Below are 23,400 nucleotides of genomic sequence, written 5' to 3' on the forward strand. Positions count from 1 at the left end.
CCGACTTTTGATCCTTCTGTTCTGCTTTTAACTTATGATTTGTCTTGTGTGTATCGATTATAAAACTATTTTAATGGTGTAGTTATTCAGTAGTACTTGATATTCTAACCAAGTCGGGCTTATATATTTTTATCTTTAGTTTTTCTGGTTTTTTTGCAGTTGGGGTTTTTGCTTTTGTTTAATAATTATTTTTTAAACTACTACATTTTTTGCACATTTATATTATATTTCATTTTGTTTCCTTTTTTACTGAATTCCAGCTTTTGATTTAATGTTACCTGTTTTTCTATTTCTTTGCACAGCATAACAAATATTAAACATTTTTGTAACATAAATGCTATTCATCCTATTCTGTTTTCCGTCCCACTGTTTGTAAATACAATCGACTCTCAATAACTCGTTGACTGTGGTGTGAAATGAAAATAAATGAAGAAAATAAACAATCAAAAATCTTAAGTTTTTATAACACTGAATTTCTTTCGCAGCCATGATACAAAAAACCTCATTGCCAGAATGATGTATAAAACATTAGGTATATTTATATACATATCTATGTGTTTCATGTATATATACTCTTCCACTCACAAATGACCTGAAAGACTACAGATCAAAATAAATTTCTGTATTTGCTAAATATTTTTTACATAATAAATAGGGCAGCAGTGAGTTATATAAACAGGAATCAATTTGACACTCTCATTCTAATTAAAAAAAAAAGAAGAAAAATTGTATTTAACAACATAACAGTTTACACATAAAAATCCCTTTATACAAGCATTTAATATCACACCTGGAAGTAGAAGTAAAAATATAAATAATTTTTTTTTATCCCCATTTTACTAATCATGACCTGGTGACACAAGAATTAAGTATACACAATAGGTTTAACTTTCCACTTTTAGGAACGGTGGTGTCCGGTCGACCCCTTTTCCTCCTCGATGTGTGTTGAGCAGAAAACTGAAAAATATTCCTAGAAGGCACAACCTTTTTTTTTTCTTTTTTTTCACTCGATGTGGATACGATTTCGGTCCCGAAGGTGAAAAAAAGATGCTCTGGAATTTTTTGTCGGCATTTCCCCGTAGGCACGTGTACGGAAGTCTTCCACCCCACTTCGCCGGAACAAAGTGTCCACTGTTTTAGATTCATGTCCTTTATACTTGCATGGCGACCCAGCCACGAATTTCATACATGCCGTCGACACTCGCCGTCTCGATACCCGACACGAGCTTTTTTTTTTCAGATTCCGAATGCCTCGGGTATAAAACGGAAATGCAGCATAATAAACATTTTCTCTTGGTATTCTGTACAATATTTCACTTTCAATTTACAATTTGTGCTCGACCCACGTCCGGGAACTCCTCTCGATAAAATATTTTAAAAGCAAGACATCACTCGACATAACGTTCACTTTTCGAAACTATTTTTTGCTTCCCGAAGGAAAGTACGATCACAAAATTTTAGTTTACGAGTCCGCCCGCAGTCAACGGGAGAAAGGCTCGTATCGTCGTCAGACGATCGACTCCCTCCCCTCGAGACGTCGCATCAGACCCACGATCTCTAAAATTTGAATAGAATTTATTTATAAAAACGGCACAGACACAAAAACTGGAGCCGGAGACGCAGGATCGCGACTTTCCGCCAATATCAAAGCAATATATTAAAATAATTTGATTCATAGAAAGCTGTTTATAAGATAAACAAATTTTAAAAATTACTAAATCACATATTCTTAAAAAACAATCGGTACAGAACAGACAAGATCGGGAAGTTCCTCTCCCCCCCTCAGACCGACGGCACTCGAGAATCAACTATGTACATTTCGCGAGTCGATATCGTTTCACTGGTCAGTCATTTAAACAACAAAAAGCTCCGGGGGTAGAGAGGCGGCGAGGTTCCGAGCGAGGGCGCAGACGCCCTCGTCTGTCGAGCGAGAGGAGGGAGGAAACCGCACCACGCTCACGTGGGCCGTGGCTCCTCCTCTGGGGGGTCGGAGTCTCCCGACTCCGCCTCCCTCAGCCAGGTGAAGAAGGGGGAGACGGACAGCAGCGCCACCGCCTTGCCCACCATCTCGTCGGGGTCACTGCTCTGCTCCCAGCGCTTAAACGTCTCGTCCGTGATGACGTCGTCGTCGTACAGTAGATCGAAGATCTGCCTCAACACACCTGTAAGAGAATGAACAAACGTCAGTTTTTTGTTTCATTACTTTTTTAAAGACATTTTTTAACTGTTAAAGTCGTCTGCTTTTATTTTCTTAGTTTTTATGGCATTATGTTTAGCAAATTACTGAAATATTGAATTACAACCAACTTTGTATAAGGTTTAATCTCGAAAAAAAAAATGTCTTATTTTGCATTTTAAGCAAGGAAAGGAAACATCCTTCTTTTTCTGTTACACAACATGCTAACTTTTCATAACTGCCAAAAATATAAAGAGATCTTAAATTAAAAAAACTTAAAGCATAGTTAACATTAACTGTAAATATGCAGGCAAAAAATGACCCTTTAATATTCTGCTACGGGCAAAGGCATGCAGGTCTCACTTGTATTTAATTGACTGTTCCTCCCAAGAAAAATTAGAAATAATGAATACAAAACCTAAATTTGGAGTCAGTTTTATTGAGCAATTTCATTTTCAAAAACCTAACATAGTTTATAAAGATTTTAGAACAGTGGCTTACAACACTTTCGGGCCTATCGCCCCACTCTTGAGATTGACAGTCATTATCATAAAGACTTTCTTTTTTGACCCCCCCTCACAAGTTGGCATTAGTGAACATCAACATTATTGAACACAAATACTCAAGGTTAATTTCAAGTAAAATGTATGTAATAATAGGAATTCAATCCTATCATTCTGAAATTGAAATATAAACCAATAACTAAAGTACTTATTTTAATTTTTTTATTTTCAAAACAAACTGATTGGTATTTGAAGGGAAATACTACTTAATTTAAGTCAATGACATACTTACAGAAATACATTTTTATATTATTTTCTTTTTAAGTTAGAATCTAAGGTGATTGAAATCACCAACGCTTCTTAACTCTTAACGATAGGTATGGTACACTTGTTCAGTTTCTATGCTCGTTGGCTTTTTTAAATTTTCATTTGTATCATTCAAATACTCATTACCCCTCACTAATTTATTGCCCCCAGGTTGGGAATCACTGTTCTAGAGCATCTTAGATGTATGAAGATTATAGAAAAAGGAATAAATGATAAATTTAATGGTAAAAGTTAATGAGTAGCATTTTAAGGGCTTGAAAAAAGTCAGTTGCTACTTGATTGAAATTTTTGAGTAAGAGCAGCAAAATGAAATGCATGCAAATTCTTTATTACGGAAAAAATACATAAATTAAAAAATAATGGTAAATATAAATTAATGGGTTTTCAGAAGTAAAATCCAAGTGTAAATAAAGCCGACAAGTGTGGAATAGGTGGATGCAACTGGATTTCAAAAACGTAAAACAGGGACTGATGGGTAAAAGCATAAAAAACTAATATGTGTTAATTTTACATCTAATTTGTAAGAGTTGGGGAATGTAGGGGGAAAAAACTGTAGACAAAAGGATTAGTAGATCTATAGCTTGAATAAGTCACCTTGTAGTCACTTAAGAAATTAGCTAATGGGGTAAAAATATTCCATTCCTCTTTGGAGTAAAAACAATAGCTTCAGACAATTTGTAAATTACAAAGTAAACAAAACCCATAAGAACGAAGAAAAATTACTGTCATTCACTAAGCTTAAGAAACAAGTAACTGGATTTATTTTTTATCTCTTTCAGCAGCCATTAACAAATGACTGCAGTGCATCCTAGGTTGGTTTGTTCATTGGTTAGAATGATACCCAGCTCATTAGATATTTTTGCTATTAGGTGGAATTCCACTCAATTATCGGCCTTTTAAGTTCTAAAAAAGGCAATTCTTGTTTCCTCAAATTGAAAAAATAATAAAATAAATTCACTAATTTAAAGAATTCTGCAAAAAAAAAAAAAAAAAAAAACTTTTGGAAGGATCACATGCCAACATGCCACAATTGAGGAAACTAGAAGTTTGGGATAAAAGTTAACATGTGTGTGGGGGGAAAATGAAAACAAACTCTTACTTCTGGTGAGTGAAGACTAACCAGAATACAAAGACATTCAGAGATTTAAGCGTATTTTCAAACAATTGTGGTAGGAGTCATCATTGTTTGGAGAATTAAAAAAAGTTTTTCAAAGTTCTTCAAGAGGTCTACAAACTTATTCAGCTGTAATATCACTCTTTAGGTATAAATCATACATCCATCATTCAGTTAGCTTATATGCCATTAATAGAATGTAAATATCTCTACAGAGAAGGTTCTACCAGAGAAAATTATGTTATCCGAGATAGTCAAAAGATCATTGTAGTTACCTTTGGGCTGGTCCAACTGGTTCATGAGAGACTGTATTGCATATAAAGCTTGAAGCTCCAAATTTTCCTTGTGTTCTATATATCGCGTCAAGAGCGGAATTCTCTCTTTTAGCTTGGCTTGGATCAACTCTGAATTTTGACCAGAGCCTGAAAAACCAAAAACTTTATTACTAAAAAAAATCTCTTGATTGCTCTATGTGAATAAAAGTAAAGGTAGTGCAAAAACAGCACAATATTATCAGCACATTTATAGTAGTGAGATTTTTCACTATTGAATCAATATTAAGTGGATTTTCAGTGGAAGCTATTTTTTCAAGTCATGCTTCCAGAGAATGTTTTTAAAAGCAGGAGTTAAAAATACCACTTAACTTATTCAGCAATAGATACACCTAGGTGTGTTAAGCGTTCATACTACCAGGGTTCATACTCTATTTGGATGAAAAAATTCCATGACTTTTCCATGACTTCATGAAAATTTTCATGACCTTGTTACATGAAGCGAATAATACTATTTAATATCAAACTTGCCTTTTTTTTTTGGAAATGAGCATTAGCAAAACTTTTATGTGAAAGCCACTACCTGATTGAAAAAATATCAGTGTACACCTAAAAAACTGAATAATTCTTGCCTGTTTTCATCATATAAGTTTAAGTTAAGTAAAACTACAGTGAATGATGCTTAAATGTCAACTATTTTTTTATATACAGGCAGAATGATAATGATTGGGGAAAAAGTTAAATGAATCATTACCAGAGATGCCACTATCTTATTCAAGCTTTCAGTAGAAGTTCAAAAATTTTTCAGTAGTTTTCACAGGGGTGATTGTGAGTTCATCAAAAAATACCTGAAAGTTTCAAAGCGAGAACGGGAGGGGGGGGGGAATCTTTGGTCCCTATTACTTAAGTGCACCTTTGCCATAGTATTAAATAGTTCTGAGTCAAAATATTGTGTGCACATTTGATTTAATTTTTAATGGATTACAAAGTTACGAGTTGGTGTTATACAAATTATCTTGACATTTGTCCATCTTAAGGGATAGGTGTCCATCTTAAGGCACTTGCATTTATATTTGCTGAGTATTATATAATTTTTAAAAAATGTGGAGGTAGGGAGATAAAAGCATAACAAAAAAAAATAAATAAATTCCGGTACTTTCGGACATAAAAATACCGGAAATACGTCCGAAAATACCGGAAATTCGGTAAAATACTGGAACACAATCACCACTGTTTTCAGTAATTATCAGTAGTTTACAATGCCTGACAAACAATAACACAAAAGCCAAAAGTCAAATATATAGCGACGTCGAAAATTAAAAGGTTGTATGTATTACACCAAGTAAACTTGTTCATCAAGATTATTAGAGGAAATTATGGAATTGAATATACACTGGATAATAATTTGAATTTCTTCACTGCTTATTGCAAGTACGATTTCCTTTTTGTATCAAGAGCATTCATGAATCGAATATTAAATACTATGAATCCACATAAATAATTTTGTGTGCTATGGGAGAAAAGCTTAAAACAATTTTCAGAATATTTATTCATATGTACAGAACTAATAACAAAAGTTAGTATGAAATTTTTAAATGACATACCTTTTTCACATGAGTTCTTAATACAGCTTATTTTTTCAAAATATTTAAAAAAAATTTAAAGCAAAATCTTTAAAGGGAAAAAAAAATGAAACAATTGAACTTTTTAATCTGAGTTCATGAATTCTAGAAATATGTTGCAAGCCAAACAGAAGATAGTTAAACCATGCTGTGCTGACTAATTTCTCCTTCGATTGTTTTTTTTTCCAACAAAAATCATTCTTAAAAATTTAAACAACTTGAAGAAGAAAGAAAAAAAAAAAAAAAAACTCTGGGAACATTTCCTTAAACAGCTGTTTAGAATGGTCTGCAGTAGCAATGGGCAAATTATGTTCACTCAAAAAACGAGTGAAAAGACACTCTGCTTTGATGACTTCCAAGTTTTCATCTTTTTTTCTGAAGAAAGTGGACACTTCTTTGGTGTTCTGCACCGCCTAGGAGTTTTCAATATGCGACTTCGATGAAATGTGCCGCCGACAATCGTCGCTGCCGCCGAGCGCCAAACTGTAGTTTTTTGTACACATCGTACAAAACGCCATATTTTCCGATATTTTAGATTTTTCCGAGCAAGGAAACTCATTAGTGTAAACGTCTCTGAATTTCTGACAACCTTTTTTTAGTCCGACTCTTGGGAAGAGGGGACGTCGATCCTTTGTTTCCATCCATTAAAGAAAATAAACAAATGAGAAAAAAAGAAACACCAGAGACTCAAGACACAACTAACACACGTGCGAAGCAAGGAGCAAGCAAAGGAAAAATGCAATGCCTGCAGAAATGGACTTGTTTCAGCGTCCTCTGCTTGATCACGTGATCTCGGTGTCACATGATTTCCGGTTCGCGCAGAACGACTGAATTCGTCTTGTGATTAAGCAGAAGATTTTTGTTTACATTAAGTTTTGGGGGGGGAAAAACCATTCTGTTTCATGGTTACTTGTTCTCATGAGTTTATTTAAGAGATATAAAAGTCAAACAAGGTTGTTTTCCATGTATTTCCTTTGAAAAAAAAGTTTTTTGAACAGAGCTTGTCAACACGAAATGACAAGCTTTGCCAGGAACGGATGCATCGTTGTTATGAGTTCAAATACTTGATTAATATTGTGTTCGACGCCAGCCATTCACTAAAGATTTTTTTTTACAGAAACATGCACTTCTTGCAGCATTTTTATTGAATAAATGTGTTATAAACAAAATCTTATCGTACCACATATGACTCGCAGGAAGTATGACTTATTTTGCTGTCACCGAATACATGAAAATGCATATTTGATAGATGCGAATAATTGTTTCGGATATTTGCTGGGTTTTTTCGTTACATGAAATTCCTTGCTAGGAAAATTTTCAGAGCATTCAAATACAAAATCATATTTATAATTTCAAACTAAACAAGAATCAAAGAATTTGGTTCTTCTGCATGACTGGGTGGTTACAACAGGGAGGTTTAGTGTCATATTTAAAATCAAATCCTCTGTAGTAGCTTTTCAGTTTATCTGACTAATGCTTTGCAGCATAGAATTTCTTCTATTATCTTGTTTGATGAGCTATATATGTTTTTTTCCTCTAAAATTTAATGTAGAAACTTTTCTTAATTTATTACAAGTGCTTTTTTCGATGCTTTTTTTTTAGCTATTTCAACTTTATTCTTCAAAACAAACAAGTAAATATACCTTAAAATTTAGTTTTTTGATTCAGGAATTGTTAAAGCCCAAGATCGAGAATTACTAAAGCAACTACAAGAGGGAGGAGAGGGTTAAAGCCAACATTAAGAAACTAAACTATATCAGGTGCCAATAGCAATTCATATATGTGAACCGAGGGTGCCAAATTTTTTTTTCGGGAAATGCGAAACAGTAATAATGTTATTTGATTATTTAAACTTCTTGGCTATTTTATTTTCTAAAAGTTTTCATTCAATGCAGTGCTGGATTAAGGGGAATCAAGCCTGGGCCCTTGCCCTGAGCGGCAAATGCATCCTATTTTTGACCTTAAGTAAAAGCAATAGTTTTAAGTGTTTTTCACTTAACTTGCAAGTATTGCAAAATTTAACATACATTTTAGATTAAAATCCTTATGCTGCCGTGTTAAGCTCAAGTCATATTTGCATTTGAAGTGAGCTCAAAATGAGGAACTGCTATTTAAAAATTTAGGCCAGCATAGGCTTACATGAGAAACAAAAATTATATCAGGTACCAAAAGCGGCTAGTGCCACCATTAAGACACGGATGTCAATGCACAGATGGTTTTGTTATCCTGTTTCCATGAGATAGAGGCACCTCAACGATTAGAAACGGAAATAGGATTTTTTTTTTCAATTTTGCCGAAAGCGTTCAAAGCTTAACAATTACTCAAGGGATCTTTTACTGTCGCATAATCGTACCACAAGGGCCCTGATGATTTTCTGCATCTGGAAAACGTACCAACTGGCCACCGGGAATCAGAACACAATACCAAGACATAACCTGACCACCCCAGCCGACTTACACTTATTAAGTTAATTCTTCGTTTTTCTAACACTGGAATCGAATAATTTCATCATTTTTTTTAATCAATCATTATTTTTAACTTAAGAAATGAGGGGCAAGGCTCTCTTTGTTTTTGAAAATGAAGGAACATCTATCTCCTTCAACGTTTTATAATATAATATTGCCTCCATCTTCCACCACACCTTGGATATCAATGTGTGCAGGGCCGCTGAGAGCCAAAGCACGCCTTGCCATAAAACTTGTCAAATTTATGCTACTCCAATTCTGAGACAGGCACCCTGAAGGGAAGGGCCCCTAGTGTTCCGATAACCTGACATGTCATATAACCTCTTGTCGGCCCTGTTTTTATGAAGGCAGTTATAACTAAGTTTTTTAAGTTTTATTAATACACAAGAAAACTCGCAAACTTGCGCCCTTCTCACTCCTGCAAGATTGTACCGATGTTACAGATAAGAACATAAGCACAGTAGAATGTAGAGCATTATGCGGTGAGACGAGAAAGCCAAAAGTATGCATTATTTTCTCAGATATCGTATTGACAACCCTGTCATTTTAAATTTTTTTAATCAAGGGGCGGAGCGTCGAAGGGTATTAACTAAATATAATGTTATCGTACAACAGCAGACTTGCCAACCTTATGAAAAGAAAAAACGGGAGATCCAGTCAAAGCTTTAAGGGAGAAAAAGGGAGATTTTAAACGATGCTATAATAAGTAAAAAACACTGTTATAACAAGTATTTATTTGATTTTTTCATGAAAGAGAATTCACTCGTATAATGGCTCTTATAAGTTTGTAGATATTTCATTTTTTCAGACATCGCTAAAGATGAATGTTAAACTACAACGCACGCGGTAGATCAAGGAACAAGATGAAAACACGCGGCGCAGTTAGCATGCGTCTGAAACTGAATGATACCGCGTAAACGGCGCATGTGTGAGATAGAAATAGAAGTGCGAACGTGGAGTTAAACCAAAACACCATCAGCCGGAAGCATTTTGGTCGACACTCCGAACGCACCCATCGAATGTTTGTCGCTCACCTTGCGTTCAACGAACCTCACCGGTCGACCGGTAAGTAACCGGTTACTAACCGCAGTGTTCTATGATCACCGGTTACCGCATCCGTTACCATTCTAAGCAGTTGATTGGTTGATTGGAGCACGTGATCATTAGCTGTCACGTGATTAACTAACCGGTCGTGCTCGAATGTAAGCTCACTGAGCAGTGCGGGTTTGCTCTGCTAGTCACGCCATCTATTAGGGCTTTGAGTAACTATTTTAAGAAAATTAAGTTTAAATTTAAAAAAAAAAGAAAAAAAACCCGAAAAGAGTAAAAAAACGGGAGAAATGGATACTCAAACGTACAACCGGGAGAATGGAGTAAAAAACGGGAGTCTCCACTGGAAAACGGGAGAGTTGGCAGGTTTGCAACAGGTACCTTGTAACAGTAATTCACAAGAGTTGTTTTTAAGCTAATTTAATTATGTAAGCAGACCCGGATCTATAAATTTTGAGCACTCCGGCAAAAAGATCCATGAGGCCCCAAAACTGTCAACTAGGTCTCCCCTGCTCCCCCCAAAAATTTAATTTTAAATCAGTGTGTTTAATTAACATCTTCAATATTTCTACATACATTTTCGAATTCATTTGTTTTAATGATTGAATTTATTATTATGAAAAAATTAAAAGCTTTTTACTACTTGTCTAAGTATTTCCAAGAGCGCAATGCAGATTTTTTCAATCCTGCTTTTTGGAAACACATTTTATTTGATAAGTTATGCTTATAAGCACCAAGTAAACAAGTCTCGCATTGCTCAGCATTGTTCAAATTTCATTCAATTTTTGAATTTCAATCCAGGTTTTTAAAAATATCTAAAACTTCTCCCGTAAGATTTCCATTCTATATATGGAAGTATTTATTTAATTAATAATTCTACTTTTGTTTTTGTTAATACGTTTGACGCATGCTTTTGCAACTTATAATTTGAATAATTCACTTCACATCTCCTACTCATCCTTAAACCGACACTTGGGACCGGCATGCTTTTGTGTAATGAACCCGTGTAAAATACCGAAATGTATAAGTTAAAAATAAGTTTCAGGAAATAGTCGAATAGTCGGTTACACAAACAATTGTCTGCGTATAGCATCATCAGAGTTGCTCATTGACACTTTCAGGTTCTTGGGGGGGGAGGGGGGGGGGGGTGATGCTAGCAAATCGTGCCACTTTTCAAAAAATAATAACAACAAAGTACAAAATTACTGGTAGAGATTCTATTTCTAATGTGAGTAAAATGTTCACATTATTTATCCGAAAATTTTGTAGAAACAAAACAGTTAATAATTTTGGATGCAGAAATTTCAAATTTTGCTTTTGAAAATGTTTTAAGTAAAAAATGTGACCATTCCTGAACTTGGATGGTTTGGTCAGCTTATGTTTTTTTCTCAGATTTTTATTTTTCAAACTGGAATGACTTTTCATTATGATTTTTCAAAATTTTGAAAATTCTTAATTTTGCCGTACACTAGCACAGCCAGAAATACCTTCTGAAGAATTTTTTTTTTTGTGTTTAAAACAGCCCTTTCATATGCATAAACTACTGTATTAGAATTTGCATTTTTATGTTAAAAACAATACCTTTGGCGGGTGTTTTCACCCCCAACCCTCCCTCCTCCTTCTCTGCGCCACTGTTGCCGTAGGGTATAAAACATTTTTTATCATTTCAATTTTTTGTTATTTTTTGAAATAAACATTTTAGATTCTTCTTTTTTATTATTAAGCATTTGTTGACTTTCCTAAATAATATTCGTTGAATTTCTATTTTTTTTGCAGCTATTACTAAAACAACTTCTTACCAAATTTGCCAAAAATATTTACAACTGTATTTGCATACTTGTCACAAAAAAAAAGTTTGGTTTCTAGGGCCGGGGGTCCCTTAGTGGTGTCTCCCCTCCCCGAACCGCACCATGGGATCTGCACGGTCTATCTCAGTTCAAGATGTAACTGTCTATTGTTTTGCTTCAAAATAACACAACAAAGGAAAAATACCATTGATAATTAAAAAAAAAAAAAATGCATTTTGGCAAATTCAAAAACAAACTTCGGAATTGAATTTATCTATTGGTTTGTAAAATAAAGTTGAAATAGTTAAAATATACATTTAGAAAGTTATCACATACCTAATCTGTCAGAGCTGAAGCAAAATATCATGCAGCAAACAAGCCTGTTGCTGGTTGTCACTTTTGTATTTGTATACATATAGAAATAATTCTCAGTTGCAAAGTATTGGTCAGGAAAACTGAAAAACTACTACAGAGGATTTGATTGCAAATATAACACCAAACCTGCCTGTCGTAACCATCCAGTAGTAATGCTTCGATATTTGTTTCTCTTTAAATAGAATGATTGAAGTCATGTATGTGATCTAGTATTCGATGCTCCAAAAATTCAACAGAAAATTTTCGAAGTTTTACCATGAGTTTTACGAATTTTACAGAAAACACTGTCAGAATTAATGTCAACTTAATATTAAAAAATAATAGCTAGGAAATACCGATGCGAGAAGTGCCATTTCTCAAATATTGGAACATAGAACTAGTGCATTCGTTCCTGGCGAAGTGTCATTTCATGTTGTCAAGCTGTTCAAAACCTTTTTTTTCTCTGGAAATCCAAGGAAAACAACTTTGTTGTACTTTTATACATCTTAACTACACTCATCAGAACAAATTAACCACCGAAGAGAATGTTTTCTCGCAGAAAGTAATGTACACAAAAATCTTCTGCTAAATCACAGCACGTTTTCACACACTTGCGGAGCGAGATCACGTGACACCGAGATCATGTGACCTATGACGACACGTGAAACGAGTCCATTCTTATCTCTCCTTCTCTCATAAAGCAGGGATGCTGCAAATATCACCCAACGTGGTAAGGAGAATTTCCGGTTAGAACCGGATTCTTTTGCTTTTTACCGTTGCCATTTCTCCATCTCCCATTACCTGCGGCTGCAGTCTTCCATAATCGTCAGTACTCGCTCGCTTTGGCAATTGCCAAAAATTTTCCGTAGAAAAAAGGGCCTTTCACGTAATTCGTAGTTAACTTACTTTTTAAAATTTGTTCCGTAGTAACTACGGATAATCCATAGTGTTCGGCATGTCTGCATTACTAAGTTTCAATAATTTGCTTCAGAAGTTGCCTTTTAGTGTCAACTTGACAATTTTTTGGTTCTTTAAAATAGAGCCACATTCTTTAGTAAATTCATGTTTCTAAACCAAATATTTATTTTAAAAAAAATTACAAAATTTCATCTATATACAGGCGGACCTCCATATATCGAAGTAGCAAATTGCTGGGGAAAAATTCAATATATGGAAAAGATCTTATTTTATCATAAAAGTATCCTAAAACATTAAAATAAAAGCTAATTTTCGTGTATGAAACACAATTTATAATTTATACGAGTATCGGATTAAATGAAAGTTGATGATTAAAAAATTAACAGAAATTACATTTTTTACGCCAACCATACATCTTCGTATTCTTCGGCAATTCAACTTGATCGCAACATTAGGGGATTTTCGTTTCAACAATGTGATCGAGAGAAAAGTAAAAAATCAATCTACTTAACTTGAATGATTTTTATTGAAGCTAAGAAGACTAGAAATGATAATCAATAAACATAAGGGATAATTTGAAACTGATTTTACAGTGTAACTGGTTACAGCTAAGATTTGAAAAAAACTTGAGGGAATTTTAGAACTTCAGAACGGAACAACGACTTAACTACACACCCTTCAATCCCAGATTTCTTATGAGTTCCGTAGCAACCTTTAGTGTGGACGTAATTTTCTCCTCAAACCTTCATTTTTCATGAGACAAACTGTCTAAAAAGGAAAAAAAATGTACGAATATCTCGTAATTTTTTTCGATATATAGAAACAATTTTTCTATATAAAGAACCTAGAAATTTGCTGGGATTTCGATATATAGAAAATTTCGATATGTAGAAGTTCGACTGTATATAAAAATGAATGTTTGTCTGTATGTCATCCATGAACTCAAAAACTACCCGGCAGATTTGGCTGAAACTTTCACCGTTTGTTATTTTTGGTACTGGGAATGTTTATAGACCAGTTCGAAAAAAATCCGATCGATAGTTCCTTTTTTATTCCAATTTAAGTCACAATCCATTGGATAAATACGAATAAAATTATCGGCTGCAGAAATTAATTCGCGTGAAAGATCTCATTGATAAGAAGTTAGCTGTTGCAATTTTCCTTGAGTTTTAACAAATAAATTCTTTCTTTATTGTTTTATGGCTTTTCATGCAACAGGAGGAATTAAAACTTTTTCTATTTGATATTTTTAGCGATTGATTGATCTTGCAAACTGCCCGAGTACAAAATTTGAGTATAGTCAAGGCTTCACTTGATACCTGGACCGATTATTATGAAAATTGCTATATATATGTATTTTTCCACAGAGAAGGTGCATAATATACTCATTGAAGCCACTTGCCACCAGGTGGCACTTCAGAGTAGCAACTTCTGCCCCGTTCAACCAATTGTCATGAAAATCAGTATAATAATGTATTTTTTTGTTGGCGTAGCAACGCGCGTTGGGTACAGCTAGTAGTAAATAAATCTTTTAAATTAAATGTACTTGTTTACTTATTTGTACATTTTCAAATGCATACAAATTAATATTTACAGAAATTCCAGAACATGTTTGAATGACGACACTGAACGTACTAGTGGGTCGCATGGATTAGTTTTGCGGGCTGTATATTGGGCACCATTGTTTTTGAGCATTAGAATTCCCTTTTTTTCTGTATTCTATCGCTAAAGATTGTCCAAAACCTTCAACAAATTGAGATAAACTCTGATAAATTTTAAAATACAAATTTAGGAGTGATGGAAACAAACTTAGATGCAATGTTTTTTGAGATCGTTCAATTTTCCATTTTAAATAGATTTCATGGTGCAATACTAAATCACTCAAGATTTCTAATGCTCTTTTTAGCTACTGTTACTTTTTCCCAGAACATTTTTCCATGACTGAAAATGAATTTCCATGATCCGTACGAACCCTGTGCTACTTAATAGATACAGATACATATTCTATATAATATTTAAGAGGGAATGTAATGCCAAAAACATTCAAATATGCCTTTATTTTGTAAAATCCAGTTGATTACTTCTGAACATATTACATTATAGTTAAAAAAAATAAATAAATAATTAAAAAAAACCTAAAAAACCCCAGCTCCCCCAGAACCAATGATAAAGAGTAATGGTGTATCAAGTGTGGATTAATGAATCCCTCCAAAGTAGAAGCAAAATCTGTTGTATTCGAACACCTAAAATTTTTTTATATGAAGTTTCTCTAGCTGTCCCATTTTGATTTTAATTTTTTTACTTCAACTCTTAAATATCATTTCAATACATTATATGTTCTAAACCTAGAGGCTTGAAAATAACATTAAAATGAGATGCACACAATTTACAGTATCTAAGTTATTTAGAAAGTGCTATGGTTAGCAATTATTTAACTGAGTGATTTACTAAATTTGAAACAAAAATAAAAACCATTAACTGAGAAGGCTGGATTTTTCCATATTAAGAACTTCTATAAACAAGTATATTTCACTATATAAAATACATTTTATGCTGACACTAAGTTTACTTTGCGAAGCACTTAGCATATAAATGTTTTTAAGTGTTTATATTGAGCTGAAAAGCTATGCAACAGGAAAAAATTGGATATATTTTAAATAAAATTCTCCAAAATAAAGTGTGCAAGACATGTTTGTTATTATATTAAATTTAAATAATGACACTCATCTTTTTACATAACATATATTGAAACAATTTTTAATACTTTCAAGACTATGAATAAAAAAAAAGCTTTAAATACCTAAATATTAAACTTTCATTCAATACTTTAGCACAAGCAATTTTAATGTGAGCATGTTTTCATCATTTGCCATTTCCAAACATATTTACTTTTACCTTCTACAAATAAGAAATTCCAAATATTCACTTCAAAAGTTTTACATATTCTCTAAATTCTCATATTTATATATTGTTGGGAGAAAAAATTTAAATTTGAAATGAAATTGAAAATTTCAGATTTCAAAAAATTAAACTGGGGATTCATTTAACATGTTTGAATTATCAATGTTGATAATTCACAGCTGTAACAGGAACTCACCGTGAATTGCATTCTCATGCACTGCTGACACCAAGGCACGAATAAAGGAAGGTTCTGTGACTGCCATCTGAGAAACATTTGCCTGGAAACAAAATGTAAGCCATGAGTAGAGATAGAATGTAATTCAATATGCATAAACAAGTATGCCATATAAAACTCCAAAGATGTTTTTGGCAGCTTGCTTAAGGAAGGGGTAGTGTTTTCAGCATCAAAAGAAATTTTTTTGCAAATTGCTTTTAGAAAAATGGTTTGATTAAATTTATTAAAACCTTTTGTGCAGTATTATGTATAGGTTTGTGAATGTTCTATAAATTTTTGATCAAAAAATATCTACAGATAAGTCGGTGACAGAGCTTTTCCCAGAGCACCTAAGGAGAAAGATAGATGATTTGCCATGTTCACTGTATCTCAGCTGACATTTATCTGAAGGCAAATTACATTTGAATTTAGTCTGAGTACAGTTGGCTCGCTGTTTAACGACACTAATGACAGCTTTTCACAGTCCCAGATGGTCCACTGTAGTGTTAAAAGCATTCTGTTTAAGGACGCTTTCTACTTAAGGACGATTCTTTGTGGTCCCTTGAAAGTCATTAAACAGAGAGCCAACTGTATTAATACTCCCACCTACGTTCTTAGATCTTTTTTGTTTGACTTAATTTTTGGCGACCATTTGAATTTAAAAATGCTATTTTTCATGAAAAATTCTGCTATTTTGTTTGACAAAACCTAGTAATTAAAAAAAAAAAAAAAACCTCAAACTCACCATATAGGGAGGTTTTTTAATATGCAGAATGTGTGTACTAAATTTGAAATGAATCAGCCCATTGGTTTTTAAATGGGAGTGAACAGATTTTGAAAAGTGAAGAAAAATGCGCTTGAAGTTTTAAAAGCTAAAAAGCATCAATTCCAGCTCCATTGAGTACTAGAGATCCTAAATACCGCGAGGTTGGACAACTTCAGAATGGCGGCCATCTTATGTCGAAAGATGCTCACTCCCCGTAGGCCGTAATGCATCTTCTGCCCCAAATATCACTGTACATTGACGAAAAAATTAGAAGCTAATTATGATGTTATGAAATGAAATGAGCAGATCACAAATACCTGTTTGTTTTTTATCTTTATGAACAAATTTTTGAAATTTTTTTTTTCTTTGAAGCACTATGACGATGTGAAACGATTGACGCTGGGTTGCCAGACTTGGTGGTCACTTCGTTTAATGAAAATATGAGGAAAAGAGAAAATGTCTCATCTTTAAAGATTTCATGGGAAAGCTAGAAATTCATACAGCACAGCATTTCGAGCGGACAACACTTGGACTGAACATGGCGGATAGCGGCGCGCTGTTGTCCAATCTCTTCGTATATAGGATCTCTATTGAGTACAGTTCCTGTAGCAGCTTTGATCTCCTTAGCCTCTTCGCTTATCTTTATTTATTCATATTGTATTATAACCCCAAGAAAGCAGAACTGACATTCTAAGCATTCACAGCTGTCGGAGCTGTAGTGTGAAGGAGCAGAGACTGAATACTTGATAAAATTGAGAATTTTTGTTCGAAACGACTTGAAATTTTGGGAATATATTTTTGAAATGTTTAACTGCAAGACAAGACGAGACAAAAAAGAAATAAAATCACTTTTATAAACTGTTACCCCCCCCCCCCCCGCCCCAAACACATTGCAGTAGAACCTTGCTTATCCGAGCTAATTAGGATCGATAGTGCCTCTGATGTTGGAAATCTCAGTTAATAAAAACTTGCCAGGTTCGCAAATTTTAAAAACACAATAGCAAACATTTAAAAAATGGACATATGAGAAATAATGCTTCACAGAGAAAAAATTAAAACGGAAATTAACTCGTAGTAAGTTTTAAAGAGTCCAACGAATATTTTTATGAAAATTTATCATTTTATTACATTTACATAATTAAAAACCAAAAAACCCCTTCATTATCGGCTAGGTCGGTTAATCAAAGCTCAGTCAATCGAGGTTCAACCGTATAACAGTTCACTTTGAACAAGTAATTACGCTTTTCACTAACTATGCTAAAATAAATTTGCAAATATTTAGAAATTAAAATTTTAACTTCTGCTGCACTAAGAGAGACTTACATCAATCCAATCGAATATCTCTTCATTCTTTTTATTGTTCTGAAGTAAGGAGCTCAGCTCCTTCCTCATCTCTTCGGGAGAGAGCTCTGTTGAGAGAGGAGAAGTCTTAGTCGGAGTGACAGTGAACTCTAGTTTCTGAAAATAAAAGCAAATCATTACTATAATCTTCACTAACTGCCCAACATTTTCAAAGCGTCAAATAAGATTTTAAATTAAACAAGTAAAAAAGTCAGAACATTCAGTCAAAATGAGAATTAACTTTTTATTTATTATTATAATTATTTTTTTTAAATATAAGTAGCCTAAAACTTCACTTATTCAACATGGTCTTCATTTCAACAGGTTATTTCATTTTTTGTGGAGTTTCTTAATTAATTAAATAAATGATTTAAATAAATATAAAAATAATAGTTTAAAAAACTTCAAAAACCATGCTTTTGTAGCAATATGAACTAAAAAGTAAAAAATCTTTGGATGATAGTAATCGACTAAACACTTAATGCAATAAAAAAAAACATGGGGTGCTGTCGATTTACATTTTTGCATAGACAACCAATGGAAGAATTTTAAGACAACTGATAAGAAGCCCCCACGTTTTTTTGCATTACATTAAATTTAGTGTTTGATCAATTACTATCATCCAAAGATTATTTTTTACTTTTTAGTATATTTAACTACAAAAGTATGTTTTTTTTTTTAGTTTTTTAAACTATTATCTTTAGTGTTCATAAAATGTGCAAAAAAAAAAAAAAAAAAAAAAAAAAAAAAGTGACCAAAGATCTCGGGCAGCATCTTAAAATGTGGAGTCTTAACTCGGAAAAGAATAACTACCGCATTACCTCCCACATTATCCGGCATGCGGAAAAATTCGAGGGTCACCAGATTTTCATAACACTTCCTGGTCTTTTCTGGCATGCCGGAAAAAATCGAGGTAGGGAAAACAAATTAAAACTAAAAAATATATATAAATATATGTCCAACTTAAAAATGAATATAAGTTCTATACATATATTAGTATTAACAAAATTTAATTTCATAAAATTTTTTTTAAAATGTCATTTGTTATTTTAACAAGAAAAAATTGTTTAATTTCGAATCATTTCGTAAAAATTAAATTAAAACTAAGTAAGCAAACAATTAAGCAGTGAGTTACCGCCCCTAAACCAGTGCTAAAGAACTTACCATAGCTATTCAGTAAATAAAAATAAACCTTACCTCTCCAAAAGGAGTCTAAAATAATTTATTAAAAAGTTATGAATAAATTGCAGTAACGATGATTGCTTCTGAATTGATTGCTTTATTGGCATATAATTAAATTCATTAATAATGACCTACCATTTAAAACAAGCATATATTGTATGCAATACTTTTTTTTTTTTTTTTGAAAAAAGATTTTCAGGATTTATTGATTTTTTTCCTTACATCAGTTTGCTTTCTGAATGGAACTGAATGGGGAAATTTACTTTTGTTTTGTTGCAAAACGAACTTTGACTTATCCGGCACGCTGGTCAACTTTGCTTTTTTCCGGCATGCCGGATAACACGGTTATACCCTTTAAAGTGTAATAGCCGAACTATTAAAACATTTAACTGTGCTGATAAATTGCCAGTAGAGTAATTGTCTAATCCAGCTAATCCATCTCAGTCATTGATGTAGTGCCGAAATCATAATTACATTACTTAAGGCTCACCTAAATTTTGGTACGAAATTAGTTAAAAACAATATCTTATTCAGGAAGTTACCACCCTATAGCCAGGGCTAAGGCAGAAATACATGAAATACAGCGCCAGCTCAGTCAATTTCAGCCGAAGACTGCAATTTCGTGCTTATTAGCACTCATCAGCCCGGCATAGGAGAGACGGAGCACGAGGTGGAAAACCCCTTAAGGAAGCCAAGAGTGCCAAACAAACTGGTAGCTAATACAGAATTAGGTGTATTTCATGAATAATAACTCTTCTTCTAATTACCTTGGAACTATGGAGCAAATTTTGTCTGATGCAGAGAAATCAAAGGTTTATATACATATTTTAAAATAATTTTTGAAAGCATTTTTTAATGTTTTTTAAAACTTTTCTTCTTCATTGCTGGAATTTAGGCCAAAATATCGATTAAAATTGGAATAAATTAAAAATTAATAGTTAATTTGATTATAGAATATTGCATTGTCATCGGGTCTGAGGTTCATATGTCAAATATTAAAAGAATTTGATTGCAGGAAGTGGGCAAAATTTAAGTTGCAAGATTCTGTTACAAGATGCATACATACAGGTGAAGCTAATAAAAGCATTTAAATATAAAGTCTTAGTGGGTTTTAAGTTCATTTTTTTCTGTGGAAAACTTTCAAAACTATGGTGATCATTTGTATTTAAACATAGAGTACTTCTTCCCACACATTGAGAAGTTCCATCCCATGAGCAGGTATGTACATAATTGGTGAATAGACTTACATAAGTATGTACAAAATCCTCAACATTTTCTGAAGTTCCGAGGAAATCAGTCCACTGTAGTCCAGACTCTCGCCATGCCTCTCCAAGTTTGAAAGTACCCTAAGAGAGAGAAAAAATTTATAGCATTGCAGCTTTAATTTAATCCTTTTAAAACACATATTTTTATAGCTCTGATTCAAAGATCAATGAGCCAGCAAACAACAAATGAAAAATTGATTTAAAAAGAAAATAAGTAAAACACACACAAGACATTAACGAGAAGTCTCTTTATTTACAACAGTTGTAAATCAAGCAGAAAAACGTGATATACAAAAATTTCTTTTACACTTTAAAAGATAAAAAATGCACACTTGTTCAACCTGCACATCAGTTGACTACCAATGAAATGATGGCGTTAGGTTTCAAGGACATTTTTAAGCAGTGAGAAGCAAAGGGAAATAATGACAAAATTAAAAACTTGGTGCAAATGGTAGAACCTCTCCTCTGTTTTAGGGCAAGAGACTAGTAGCCATGGTAAGTGCTGCGATACAGCATGATTTAGAAAGAAATTTCAACAAAAGTCTACTTATCATCCAAACTTAAACAGTGTTTAACCAGAAACTTTAGTCTACTTGCACCTCTTTGCTTCTCACTGCCTCAGTTGAAGTGCATTACTTCTGTTTTTTATATTACATTCCCAAAAGCATATACCTTCTTTTTTGCAGAGCACAGAACAGCAGACACTAGCTTTCCGGCAGTTAGCGAAGGCCGGCAGGGCTCGAGCACTTCTTTGAGGAAAGAGAGGGGCATCTTGTTGTCATCTACCATGGGTTCTAAGATCTCACCTATATAGTCCCAGATGAGAGGGATATCTAGTGCATAGTCGTCCACGTTGCTTAGTACACCATTAAACCTGAGGGAGACATCAAGTTTATTATTTCATTTTAATCGCACAAGAGAGGCAAGTACCGAGGCACGACCTTCATAATTTGTCAGAGGTTAGGGATGATTCAGAGAAGCTTATCTACTGTCACTTTCATTCTAGAATCCGGGGGTGTCAGAAAAAGCAAGGAAAAAAATGTACCTAAAACTTTGTGTGCCCTTCTCTTCCACTTCTGTGAAAAGGAGAGATGAACGGGAAGCAAGCCCCTTTAGAAACACAGGGAATGGAGCAATTCTTTGCCCAACTTTTGTTCTGGGACGGTTGAAATTCGTTTCAAACTGTTCTGCAACTTTGGTAATCCAAATCTTTGATAAATTTAGTCATGGTAATTGACTTCATTTTGCTACTCCACTAGAGCATTCTTTTTTCTCTCTATTACTTTTGGGTCATTTTGAAAATTAAAATTTTTGTTATTGTATTAAGAATTTTTTTTCAACTTTCATTACATGTTTCCACTTATTACAAACACTTCACTTTACACTAAAAAAAAATAATAACTTTGGCAATGAGTGATGAAATAAGTGATGAATTCCTCAAGGTTCAACTAGAACAGGAAAAGGAAGCTCATGAATTAATTTTTTTTTTCTTTTTTAAACTTTTGATTCCTTGTTTGAACTCGGAAATATCGTTTCCTATGAGGTTTCGATTTCAAAAAATACTGGCTTTTTATTGTTCTTTTAAATACTCATAGCTACTCAAGAATTTATTGCCCACTTGAGGAGCCAAATCACCGCAGGTTGGAAGCCACTGTTCTACAATATTGACAAAAAAACCTTGATGGCTGAATAAATTTTTCATCAGCCATCATGTAGGATATTTGGAAGATTGCATCTCCTCCAAATATTCTGCGAAATATGAATTTGATTTCATATTTTACCATTTTAATTCAATATAAAGTTGCAGCCGCTAGATCTGGGAAGCTTTAAACAGAGAATAAAGAAATGAAATTAGTATATTTACAATATTACAAGTCATGTTTAATGTGACATAGGAAAGAAGTTTCTACCCACAGGAATAGAAACTATACTTTTGTGAGGTTGGAATTGGATTGGTAGCCAAACGAGTAGGTAAACACAGATGTATGAATCTTAACACATAAGATAGATAATGTGTCTAAAAAGGGGTGGGGGGGGGAGGAAGCCGGATCATGAGGATATTACATTGCAAGAGTTCTATATATTTGGAAAACATGTACAATCAACAGAATTTATAAATATGCATAAATATATAAAAAACTAAAACAATACTTGAGAGACCAAATACAGTTGTTGCTACAGGGGGTTGCTACCCTTGCATCAAGAGGAAATACTAGAATGTTAAATTTAATTTAAAATTAAAAAAAATATATGGGTGATTTGATAGCTTTCTGACAGAATCCATGATTTGAGTTTTCAATTAGTGGCACAGATTTTTCATTTCTGAATTTTTATCCTTTTAAATAAACTGCCAATGTGATATGAAAAGCAAGGATGTATGAATTGATGTATTTTTTATCAACCTTTTTTTTTTTTCAAAACGAGCAAATTATAAAATATCGGGGTGAGTACTTTGCAGATCATAATATAAGAGTTCAACTGTACTTGTAATAAAAGGGGAAAACACGATTTGCAGAGGAACCTTACGTCTGGTGAATTGTGCCAGGTGCAGTGCATCAACTTAAACAGATTTAAACGTGTTTAACCCTCAAAATTTTACAATTTGTGAGAATGTACTTACCCGTTTTTGTACTGCTGGAGTGTAAAGATTTGCCTAGAAGTGAGTAGGTAGAAAAGTTGGCCTAGAAGGGTCCTGGCCTGACTAGAACGCTCCAACACCTGGTTCACAGCATACTCAATGAACAGGTGGACGGTTGTAGGACAGCATAGCTCTGTCACACATTTTATAGCTTCCTATTTAAGAAACGTAACATGCCTTTAATAATGCTGAATACACAATGGATTTGAAAATATATTTTGAAATAAAATATATTTTGTTGTAAAATATATTTTGAATATATATTTCAAGTAATTGACAAATTTATAGCCTTTTACATTTCTCTAGTATAAACTGTGCTTTAATTTATACTAAGAACATGATAGCACATGAACAAAATCAAATTTAAAATAGATGGTATATTAGAGCACTATAAATACATAAAAACAGGAGAAAATAAACAAAATGTGCTCTGGGAGGTTTCAGATGTCACATCCTTCGCATTGAAATGGGGTTTGTTGAACCCTGAAAGCACATATCAGCAGTT

The 23,400-nt window shown here is 33.4% G+C and overlaps 1 protein-coding gene across 1 annotated transcript in view; it reads right to left on the reverse strand.

Moving 5' to 3' along the window:
* Positions 1-447: 447 nt before the first annotated feature.
* Positions 448-23,400, reverse strand: part of LOC129233810 (eukaryotic translation initiation factor 4 gamma 3-like) — a 126,481-nt gene continuing 103,528 nt past the window's right edge. The window contains 7 exon segments of the mRNA XM_054867785.1: positions 448-2,162; positions 4,396-4,542; positions 15,686-15,767; positions 17,793-17,927; positions 20,240-20,338; positions 20,930-21,131; positions 22,878-23,050. Coding sequence (XP_054723760.1) covers positions 1,957-2,162; positions 4,396-4,542; positions 15,686-15,767; positions 17,793-17,927; positions 20,240-20,338; positions 20,930-21,131; positions 22,878-23,050 — 1,044 coding nt within the window. The 3' untranslated portion in view covers positions 448-1,956.

The sequence above is a fragment of the Uloborus diversus genome, unplaced genomic scaffold (assembly GCF_026930045.1).
Source record: "Uloborus diversus isolate 005 unplaced genomic scaffold, Udiv.v.3.1 scaffold_75, whole genome shotgun sequence".
NCBI lineage: Eukaryota > Metazoa > Arthropoda > Arachnida > Araneae > Uloboridae > Uloborus > Uloborus diversus.